The sequence below is a fragment of the Mustela nigripes genome, chromosome 4, assembly GCF_022355385.1.
Source record: "Mustela nigripes isolate SB6536 chromosome 4, MUSNIG.SB6536, whole genome shotgun sequence".
In the NCBI taxonomy this organism is placed as follows: domain Eukaryota; kingdom Metazoa; phylum Chordata; class Mammalia; order Carnivora; family Mustelidae; genus Mustela; species Mustela nigripes.
This window is the reverse complement of record NC_081560.1, coordinates 4,918,129-4,930,156: the sequence shown is the minus strand read 5'-3', so window position 1 is coordinate 4,930,156 and position 12,028 is coordinate 4,918,129. Positions and strand designations below refer to the sequence as shown.

Genomic DNA, 12,028 nt, shown 5'->3' with positions numbered 1-12,028 from the left:
TCAAATGAAATCTTGAAAAAGGAGAGACATTTTAGGTTTTATTAAACATTATGACAATTTTGTGTTGAAGGAAAATGAAAGCTGTACTGTGTGTGAGTTAGGTAGTATGGTCTCATTACTCTTGTAGTACCAGAAGTTGGATGTTGGGCATACAAATTCAGACTAGTTAGTGATTTGTGGAGGAAAAAGTTTTTCAGATTGTGCTTTTAGAATACTTGTTCACATTTCATTTTCAAGTTTTTGACAAATTAGTGGAATTAAAATAGCCTTTCTTTTAATATGCTAAAATCCCCTTTGCGTCTGAGGTTAAAAGGAAAGGCTATATTTCATTCAAAGCCTTAGAGTATTTAATCCTTTCCAAAGTTCTTCTTACATTTTTAAGTCAGGTTAAGAAATTTTTTACCTTGGAACACCTGGATGGCTCATTCAGTTAAACGACTGCCTTTGGCTTAGGTCCTGATTTCAGAGTCACGAGATGGTGCCCTGCGTCAGGCTCTGCTTTTTAGGGTAGTCTGCTTGAGATCCCCCCCCCCCATCCTTGCCCCTCCTTCCACTTGCGTGCGTGTGCTCTCAAATAAATAAATAAAAATGAAACAAAATAAAAACAAAACTCCAGCATCATTATCAATTACAGCAAAGGGTGTTTCTCAACAGCACAGTTGTCTGAGCTAAGAAAACCCATTTTGAGATGCTTTCCGTAGTCGTCATTAACTTACATTAACATGGAACACACCAGCTGCTAAATTCTGTTCCATAAAGTAATTAAATTATGTAAAGTTCACAAAGACAATGCCTGTTACACAGTGCACAGTGTCACTCTACGGATGATACTTCAAACCCTTCCATTTATCTTCCAGTCATAGCATATTTAATGTACTAAATAATACATTTTTCTTCTGAAAATCATTAAATAATCCTCAAGAAAAGGCTAACGGGGAATACAGCAGAGGTATGTATGTTAGCCACCATGCAGGGTAGTGGGGATTAATATTTTTTAAGTCAGGCACCCTGACAGAGTTTAAACTGAGTGAGATCTCTTGAGATTTTGGACCTTTGTCCTGTACAGTTTGCCAGAAAATATTTTTGGTATAACAGCAGTAGATGCTAACAGTAGCAGTGATCAGTCAGTTTTTGAGTGGACTAAAAAAGCATGTATGTGCTTAAATTGTTACTTGCATCTTTTGTATACATATCTTTCTAGTTTCCTAAATTGCGTAGTAGTGCAGCTGCTTTTCACCTATGAATATGAAGTTGGCCTTTCCGTCCTGCCTCTCCATACTGTTTCCTCCCTCTCCTAATGGGTTTCAACTTTTTTTTTTAATGGTTTATGGAAGAATGTTAGACACCAGCTCAGTATTCTGCTTTGTCCTTCCTTTGCTTTATCCATCCTTTGTTTTATATTATAAGAAGTTATTTATATGAATATAGATTTATTTTTATGTAGCATTCTGTATACACTCTTCCCCATTGTACTTTTTTTCACCTGGCAGTATATGTAATGATAAAACCAAAGTTAACATGTAGAGACATTTCTCTTTCCTTTTTACAACTGCATATTTATTGTATGGATGTTTCTTAATTTGTTCAGCCGGTCTTTATCAGTGGACAGTTGGATTGATTCCAGCCTCTTGCTTATTACAGATAGTCCTGTAGTGAATAGCCTTGTGCATACATTGTTTTGTACTTTTTCCCTGGGTGGTATAGATTCCTAGGAGTCATACTGCTAGGTCAAAGGATAAATGCGTATATAATTTTAGTAGTTGTTGCCAAATTGCCTAGCGTAGGTAATATACCACATATGAGAGTTTTTCCACAGCCTCACTATCAGACTATGTCATCAAGCTTTTGGATTTTTATAAATCCAACAGGTGGGAAATTGTATTTCTGTGAGGACTTATTTTGCTTATTTTCCCTTATTATGAGCAAGGTTCAGCACTGTTCTCACAGGGTTAAGAACCAGTTGTATTTCTGTTTCTGTGAATGGTCTCGAAGGGGTGTTGGTTCTTTTCATTGTGGCTGACAAGACTGAAGGGTGGTGTCCCCAGTGATTTCCTACCGCCTTCTGCCCTCACTTTATGTAATTCTCTCCCCATGAGTGGGAGTGGGGCCTAGGCCTTGCTTTTAACCAACAGCATATGGCAAAGATGAGAGAATGTCAATTTCTTGAATAGCTTAGGTTATATAGCGAAAATAATAGGATTTCACTCTTGTGATTATATTATAGAAGACTCCATCTTGGGGGACCTGGCTGGCTCAGCTGGTTGACCGTTGCCAACTCGACTTCACCTCAGGTCATGATCTCAGGGTTGTGGGATTGAACCCTGTGTTGGGCTCCAGGCTCAGTGCAAAGTCTGCTTGAGATTCTCTCCTTCCTCTGCCTTCCCACTCACACACGTTCTCACTAAATAAATACATACGTATCTTAAAGAAAATAGGGAAGGGGCACCTGGGTGGCTCAGTGGGTTAAGCCATTGCCTTCGGCTCAGGTCATGATCTCAGGGTGCTGGGATCGAGTCCCACATTGGGCTCTCTGCTCAGCAGGGAGCCTGCTTCCCCCCCTCTCTCTCTGACTGCCTCTCTGCCTACTTGTGATCTCTCTCTGTCAAATAAAATTAAAAAAAAAAAAGAAGAAGAAAGGGAAGAAGATGACTCAGTTTTCAGCAGACTGGAGGAGACTCCTCATTGTCAGCCTGATGAAGTTAGGGATTGTGGTGATGTCCACATAGTGAGGAGCTGCCGATAACTACTAGGGTCTGGGAGTAGCCTCCAGCTAACAGGACCCCTTTGTCATAGAGCTACAAGGGGAGGAATTCTTCCAACAACTTGATGAGTTTGGGAGCAGTTCTGAAATCAGGCCTCCAGGTGAGGATGAAGTTTGGCTGACAATTAGCTTGAAGACTTGCCTGACCCTGAGCAGAGGATCCAGTTAAGCTGTGCTCAGACGCTTGCTGCTTAGAAATTATGAGATGATAAATGTGTGTTGTTTTTTTGGTAATTTGTTATATACCAATAGATATCTAATACTGAGATAATGCCTTTTTGTTAAAGTTGCACATATTTTTTTCTTCTTTCTCATTTGCCTTTTTATTTTCTTTCAGTGTCTTTTGCTACCCCCCATATTTTTGTTCTCGTATAATCTAGTTTATCTGTCTTTTCCAGGATTGTTTCTGGATTTTCAGTTATAGCTAGAAAATTTTTGCCTACTTCCAGATGATAGAGGAATTTATTTTTGTTTTCTTCTGTTACTTGTATGGTTTCACCTTCTGTATTTTTTTAGATTTTTTAAATTTTAATTCTGGTGTAGTTAACATATAGTTTTACGTTAGTTTTAGGTGTACAGTATGGTGATTCAGCAGTTCTGTACATTATTCACTGCTCATCAGGATCAGTGCACTTCCTAATTCCCATCACCTGTTTCACCCATCCTCCACCCACCACCCCTCTGGCAGTGATTGCAGTGTTCTCTATTGTTAAGAGTCTGTTTCTTCAAGGAATCAGTTCCATTTACAATTGCACCAAAAACCGTAAGATACCTAGGAATAAACCTAACCAAAGAGGTAAAGGATGTGTGTTCTGAAAACTATAGAACATGTGTGAAAGTAATTGAGGAAGAAAGACATAAAGAAATGGAAAAACATTCCATGCTCACAGACTGGTCAAGAACAACTATTGTTAAAATGTCTGTGCTATCCAAAGCAGTCTACACATCCAGTGCAATCCCTGTCAGTGTACCAAAGCATTTTTTCACAGAGCTGGAACAAACAGCCCTAAAATTTGTATGTAAACAAAGAAGACCCTGAAGAGCTAAAGGAATGTCGAAAAAGAAAATCAAAGCTGGTGGCATCACAATTCTGCACTTCAGTCTAGATTTCAAAGCAGTAATCATTAAGACAGTATGGTATTGGCACAAAAACAGACACATGAATCAGTGGAAAAGAACAGAGATCCCAGAAATGGACCCTCAACTCTATGGTCGACTAATCTTCGACAAAGCAGGAAAGAATATCCAATGGAAAAAAGATGGTCTATTCAGCAAGTGGTGCTGGGAAAATTGAACATCTACATGCAGAAGAGTGAAACTGGATCACTATCTTAAGCCATATATAAAAATAAAATGGATTGAAGACCTAAATGTGAGGCAGGAATCCATCAAAATTCCAGAGAACACAGGCAGCAACCCCTTGCACCTTGGCCTCAGCAACTTCTTTTTTTTTTTTTTTTAAAGATTTTATTTATTTATCAGAGAGAGGGGGGGGGAGAGAGCGAGCACAGGCAGGCAGAATGGTAGGCAGAGGCAGAGGGAGAAGCAGGCTCCCCGCCGAGCAAGGAGCCTGATGTGGGACTCGATCCCAGGACGCTGGGATCATGACCTGAGCCGAAGGCAGCTGCTTAACCAACTGAGCCACCCAGGCGTCCCAGCCTCAGCAACTTCTTGCTAGACACGTCTCCAAAGACAAGAGAAACAAAAGCAAGAATAAACTCTTTGGACTCCAAGATAAAAAGCTCTTGCACAGCAAAGACAAAACTAAAAACAACGTAGAAGTAGAAGAAGATATTTGCAAATGCATTATCAGATAAAGGGCTAGTATCCAAAATCTATAAAGAACTTACCAAACTTAACACCCAGAAAACAAATAATCCAGTCAAGAAATGGGCAGAAGACACGAACAGACATTCTCCAAAGAAGACATCCAGAATGGCCAACAGACACATGAAAAAGTACTCAGCATCACTCAGCATCAAGGAAATACAAATCAAAACCACAATGAGAAACCATCCACACCAGTCAGAATGGCTAAAATTAACAACTCAGGAAACAACAGATGGTGGCGAGGATGTGGAGAAAGAGGAACCCTCTTACACTGTTGGTGGGAATGCAAACTGGTGCTGCCACTCTGTAAAACAGTAAGACAGTACCTCAGAAAGTTAAAAATAGAACTACCGTATGATCCAGCAAGTATACTATTAGGTGTTTATGCAAAGGATACAAATGTGATTCAAAGGGGCACATGCACTCCAGTGTTTGTAGCAGCAGTGTCCACAGTAGCCAAACTATGGAAAGAGCCAGATGTCCATCCACAGATGAATGGATAAAGAAGAGTGGTGTATAGAGAAAATGTACTATTATTAAGCCATCAAAAAGAATGAACTTCTGCCATTTGTTGTTGTTTTTTAAAAGATTTTATTTATTTATTTGACAGATCACAAGTAGGCAGAGAGGCAGGCAGAGAGAGGAAGGGAAGCAGGCTCCCTGCTGAGCAGAGAACCTGATTTGGGGCTCCATCCCAGGACCCTGAGATCATGACCTGAGCTGAAGGCAGAGGCTTTAACCCACTGAGCCACCCAGACGCCCCATAACTCCTGCCATTTGTGATGATGTGGTGGAACTAAAGGATGTTATGCTAAGCGAAATAAGTCAGAGACAAACACCATGTGATTTCGCTCATGCGGAATTTTAAGAAAGAAAGCAGATGAACATAGGGGAAGGGAAAAATAAAATAAGATGAAATCAGAAGGGGGACAAACCATAACTAAAGGAAACAAACTGAGGGTTGCTGTGGAGGGGATTGGGGGTAGTTGGGTGCTGGGCATTAAAGAGGGCACTTGAAGTAATGAGCACTGGGTGTTACATGCAACTGACTGATGAATCACTAAATTCTGCCTCTGAAACTAGTAGTACAGTACATGTTAATTAAATTGAATTTAGATTAAAAATATTTTTAGGGGCACCTGGGTGGTTCAGTGAGTTAAAGCCTCTGCCTTCAGCTTGGGTCATGATCCCAGGGTCCTGGGATCAAGCCCCACATTGGGCTCTCTGTTCAGTAGGGAGCCTGCTTCCCTTGCTCTCTTTCTCTCTACCTGCCTCTCTGCCTGCTTGTGTTCTCTGTCAAATAAATTAAAAAAAAAATATATATATATATAATATAAATATAAAATATATAATAAAATAGTAAATAATAATAACAATAAAATAATAAATAATAAAACATAAAATAATATAAAATAGAAAATTTAAAAAATTTTTAAAAGAGTCTTTTTTGTGGTTTCTTTCCCCTCCCCCCCTTTTTTCCCTTTGCCCATTTGTGAAATCGTAAGGTGAAATCATATGGTATTTGCCTTTCTCTGACTGACTTACTTCATTTAGCATTATATACTGTAGCTCCATCCGTGTTGTTTCAAATGGTGGAATGTCATCTTATGGCTGAATAATACTCCATTGTATATATACCATATTTTTTAATCCATTTATCTCTTGACGGCAACTTGGGTTGCTTCCATAATTTAGCTATTATAAATAATGCTACAGTAAACATGGGGTGCATGTATCCCTTTGATTTTGTATTTTTGTGTGTGGGGGGTAAATGCCCAGTAGTGGGATTACCAAATTATAGGGTAGTCATGTTTGAGGAACCTCCATACTGTTTTCCATAGTGGATGCACTAGTTTGCATTCCCACCATCAGTGCACGAGGGTTCCTTTTCCTCTACATCCTTGCCTGTCTTCTCCAAAACCGTTCTTCTTATTTCTTGGGTTTTTTATTTTAGCCCTTCTGACAGGTGTGAGGGGGTATCTCACTGATGATGCATGATGTGGAGCATCTTTGTCAAGTGGCCACCTGGATGTCTTTGGAGAAATGTCTGTTCCTGTCTTCTGCCCATTTTTAAATTGGATTATTTGGGGGTTTTTTGGATGTTGAGTTGTATCAGTTCTTTATATACTTTAAATACTAACCTTTTATTGGATATGTCATTTGCCTAATAGCTCTTCCCATTCTGAAGGTCATCTTTTAGTTTTGTTGACTGTCTCCTTCACTGTGCAGAATCTTTTTATTTCGATGTGGCCCCAATAGTTAATTTTTTCATCCATATTTAAATATCAAATTCATATCAGTGTGTCTTGGTGAATGGTGAGAGGGGTGGACCCCAGTGTATCCTTTAACATGTGTCTAAACAGTGGTCCCAAGACCAGTTAGCAAAAAGTCATTCATTTCTTCACTGGCATGTGATGTTACCTATAACCATTTACACTAAATTTCTAAACGTAATTGGGTCTATTTCTTGGTTTCTCATCCTGCCCCATTGGTTTTTAGTCTGTGGATGTGTCATGCTCTGCTGTTAGGTAGAAACACCCTGGAGTTTATAATCCAGTAGGGCTCACCCCGCTTCTACTTGTTTCTCAGGGTTTGCCTGCCTGTTCCCTGCTTGTTCATTCTTTCCCAGATCAACTTGTTTAGCTCCAGAAAAAAGATCTGCTGGTATTTTTGATACAATTATGTAACATATATAAGTTATCTTAAGGAGAGCTGACTTTTATGATTTGGGGTTTCTCTCAAGAGTGAAGTACATCTTTCCATGTGATCAAGTCTTTTGGGGCTTTCAGGAGTGTCTTATGTTTTTTCTCATACATGTTTAAAGACGTTGCTTGTTAAGTTTATGAGTAGTATTTATTCTTAAGATTTTTTTATATTCATAAAAAAAGGATTTTTTTATATTCATAAGATTGGTATTCATAAATTAGATGTGTGTTTTGGGAGGTTCAATTTTTGTCAGATTTTGAGATAAGTGTCCTACTCGTTTTATAAAACAGATTTGGAAGATTTATTATGTATTCTTTTTAGTGGTTTAGGGAGCATTAGGATCAATAGGTCTTTAAAGGACTAGTAGACGTCCCCTGTGAAGCTCTCCTCTGTGTGGTGGTTTGTTTTTGTTGTTTTGAGAAACTCTTATGATATTACTACTTCTGTGACGATTGGTCTGTTTGCATTTCTGTTGGGACTGGGGTTAATTTGAGTAAGGTGTATTTTCCTTAGAAGTTATTTTCCTAGGTTTTCAAATTGATATGCATGGAATTATATGAAGCTATCTTTTGATTTATAAAATTTGCAGTGATTTCAAATTTATCATTAAGAAATCTTAGACTGAGAGTGGAAGAATTGGGACTTTTGCTGGCATACTGAATATTTTGCTTAATAATGACAATGTCTAATGAAACTATTTAAACTGGTTAGCTGTCTTCTGTCCTTCACCTCCTCCTCCTGACCACGGACACTTATTTCCCAGGCTGTGCTCATCTCACATATCATACTCTTCTCTAAGATTTTCACATTTCACAGAATCAAGGTCCTATAACCTCTTCTGGAACAAAAATACACTTTGTGTATTTTTTAAATACACAAACAAGTACTTGTTAATTTTTAATACTGGATGCTGTGTTTGGTAAACATAATGGGTTTGAAAAGACAGAAATGACCCATCTTCTTGGGGTGTGTGGGGTTGCTTATGGTATGTGTAGTAATATTTACACAATAGGTACATTGTTTATTGGGGAATCTCCAGTTTGTGCATCTGGAAAGGATTCCTCTGTCATTAACTGTACCTCTCCAAAATGTTGAGTTGGCATCTTGTTTTCCAGCCACCACATCAGTCTTTCCTTGTTACTCTTTCTGTAGTATAACTCCAGCAATTACTCAGCCACACAGGACCTCAGGTCCATTGGCCCTGCACAGGTTTTTCATTTTGCCTCATTCTTCCACATCCTCCCATTTCTCCTTGCCTGGCTCACAGCTGTGGTCTGTCATTCTGATCAGCACATTGCATGTGCTTCTCCTCAGACTGCTGCTTCTTTACCTCCCTGGTGAAACCCTGACCCTCTGCTTACAAGGCACCTGTCCCTCAGCAGCTACCAGACCATGACTGCCTGGTTTCATTGGAAATTCCTATACACAGCTGGTTAGCCTTTTATTCATTTAACTTTTGAAAAATCTATTACGTTGACATCTAACTGCTGAAGTTTTGGCTTTATTAACTGCTTAAGTTTATGATTGAAAGAATTTGTTCACTAGTTGTTTTGTATTAACTAACCTTAAATGTTTGCTTTGACCCTCCTTTTTAAAGGCTTTCAGCCTTGGATATTGAAGCCATGGATAATTTCTCCTATAGAAGGAATAGCAAACAGCACAAAACAGAAAAACTTTATTGTTCTTTGTTAGTATTGATTCGATTAAAATTTTGTCTTTTGGTTTTTGTTTGCATGTCTTCTTAAGTAGTTAAGAACCTGTTATTTTATTAAATGACAGGTATCTAATTGCTTTGTATTTTATTCATGTTTGTTAATAACTTCTTGACCTGTCTACAACTGATAGTGTCTTTGTTTCTGAAGACTCTTATGGTTAATTATATAAAACAAATGATCTGATTTTATAAATTCCTCTCATTTTTATAGGTTCCTTAATTTAGTATAAGGATGGACTATGTAAAAAATGTTCTCTAAAGAATTGTCACGCAGTGGGTTAAGCCGCTGCCTTTGGCTCGGGTCATGCTCTCAGGGTCCTGGGATGGAGTCCCGCATCAGGCTCTCTGCTCAGCAGGGAGCCTGCTTCCCTCTCTCTCTCTCTGCCTGCCTCTCTGTCTACTTGTGATTTCTCTCTGTCAAATAAATTAAAAAAAAAAAAAGAATTGTCATAATATAGCTTGAAAATATTTACCTGATAGAATGGTTGAGAGTTAATACATTTTACAGTTCAGGAAGCAAGGACTCTTGATGTTTGGGCTATTGTGCTTAGGATTGGGAGGGGTATTCTGAGAATAATCTGGACAGAGTTGGCCAAATCCTATGGGTGAGGTCTTGAAAAAACTTTTTCATTTCGCCCATAGGTCCTGTCAGCCAAGAGGGAACCTAGGAGCATGCAGTGGACAAAATGGAAAGTAGTCTCCTGTTTTATCACAAAGACCTTTATTTAACTTGTGAAACTGGACAATGAGAGCCTATTGTTTTTTGTACCTTTTCAAATAATAACTATGACTGTTACTCTGCCTAGTTTCATATTGTTGAAATAAGGTAGTCATGATATTTTTTGTATAGCATAAGGTACTGCTTGGCTTGAATGTGACCGCAATACATTCACTTATAAATACCCAGCATTTTCAAACATTGAAAACTGTACTGCAGTAATTGAGTCATTAATTTCCACAAATATTTATTAAACATACCAGGCATTGTTGTAAGCTGGGGGGATGCTACAGGGAAATGAACAGACAAAAGCTCTTGCTAATGAAGCTTACATTCTAGCAAGGCAGAGGGGATGGACAAGAAATAGTAATGATGTAGTATTTAGGAAGGTGGAAGTTGCAGAGTAGGGAGAATCAGAAGTGCTAGTGTTCTGTGCTTGAGTTGCAGTTTTAAATTACCTTAGTGTAGAAACTTACTGAGAAGGTGTATTTGAGCAAAGATTCAACAGAGATGAAGTTAGCTGGGATGAAAAGTATTCCAGGCATAGGGAGGGACTGATGCGTAATCCCTCAGTGGGAGTATGATTGACACATTTGGTGAACCCTAAGGAGACCTGTGTCTAGAATGAAATGAATGAGGAGGAAGTAATAGAAAATATAGTAAGAGAGGTAATTCCAGATTAGATAGGGACATGTGGGTCACTGTAAGGAACAGGTGGTTATGTATACCATTCATATTACATATTAAGTTTAGACCTAATGAGAAGGAGGGAAATATTAACGTTGAATTTGTGTTGTGCTCTTTCATTCTGTAGGTATCATTCAAAGCTTTTCTGTGCCATTCATTGTGCTGAGTGAGGGAATACAGTGAACAAATGAAATTAAAGCTAGCCACAGTGTTTGTGGAGGTTCTCTTGATCCAGTGCAAATCACTGTGTTTTGTGTGTTAATCATTGTACTTGATATTTTACATGTCTTATATAATTCTGAGTATTTCATTTAATTCCAAGTATCCAGCAAGATAGATAGTATTATTAACTTGGAATACAGTTGATGAAAGTGAGGCTAAGGAAATTTGGTAATTTGTCTCAAGTTACATAGCCATTATGTGACAGAATGGGATTAGTACTTAATCTTGTATTTTCATTGTACCATTGGCTCCCAAATCTGACTGTGCATCAGAGTTCACTAGGAAGCTTATTATCAAAGCTATAGATTCCTTCACCTTACCTCTACTGTCGTTTATAAATTTGAACTATAACTGTTGAATCTAGAGTAGGCATTAGGGCAGGTTTAATTTTTGATTGGAAAGTAGGACAGTTTTCTTCAGGCTGCTTATTTTTAATAACAGATTTTAAGATCTTTGGGTTGAAAGAGTCCTAGAATTTTATAGTGGAAGTCTGGACTTTAGATAGACTGCCATGATACATAAGGTAATTGTATTCCTCATGAAAAGCCGGAATCTGAAAGAAATTACCACACTGTAAGCAATCTAGACTAAAGGTAAAATATCCATTAACACAGATGAGGAAGTCAGCTGTTTTGCTGCCTATGATTTTAATTGTTGAATCCTTTTTTTTTTTTTTTTAATTCAGTGCTATCCACCTATCTTCTTTTATTTGAGTCTTAGTTAACACTGTGCTTTGGGGTCCTAAGTAAATAGTTGAGAAGTTCTGCTCGGTTGTTTGGAAAACAGTGATTGTGAACTTGGTGGATGATTTACAAGTGTCCTGAAGGGTCTAACCTAGCTGTCCTTCTTTTTCAGGAGATTGAAGATGGCCCTTCAGCTATGCTAGGTCTATAATGGGAAGTGTCACAGTTCGATATTTCTGTTATGGATGCCTTTTTACATCTGCGACCTGGACGGTTTTGCTTTTTATTTATTTTAACTTCAGTGAAGTGACTCAGCCACTTAAGAATGTGCCCATCAAGGGGTCCGGGCCCCATGGACCATTTCCCAAAAAATTCTATCCCCGTTTCACTCGAGGCCCAAGTCGAGTGTTAGAGTCACAGTTCAAAGTAAACAAAATTGATGATACGGTAGATAATCACGTTGAAGATCCAGAAAAAGGCAACATGAAATTCTCTTCCGAGTTGGGTAAGTGTTTGGAAGTTTAAATTTAGTTATTCTTTAAATCACATGTTGCTCAGCGGATTAGAAATGGGTCGTTTTCCCCTCTACTTTGTTAATGAATTAGTTGAGGTTCTAGGATTTTGCAGATTCAATTTAGCCATTTCTGACTTCAGTATTTTATGAGGACTTGGGAGAAAGTAAAAAGGTCCAGAATAGGAAGGAAGGG

General features: G+C 38.4%; 1 protein-coding gene across 1 annotated transcript in view; it reads left to right on the top strand.

The window, feature by feature from the left end:
* The window catches only part of GALNT11 (polypeptide N-acetylgalactosaminyltransferase 11), a 53,770-nt gene that overhangs the window by 13,677 nt on the left and 28,065 nt on the right, over positions 1–12,028 (top strand). The window contains exon 2 of the mRNA XM_059396062.1: positions 11,494–11,826. Within this exon, the coding sequence (XP_059252045.1) occupies positions 11,532–11,826 (295 nt within the window). The 5' untranslated portion in view covers positions 11,494–11,531. The remainder of the gene's footprint in view (positions 1–11,493; positions 11,827–12,028) is intronic.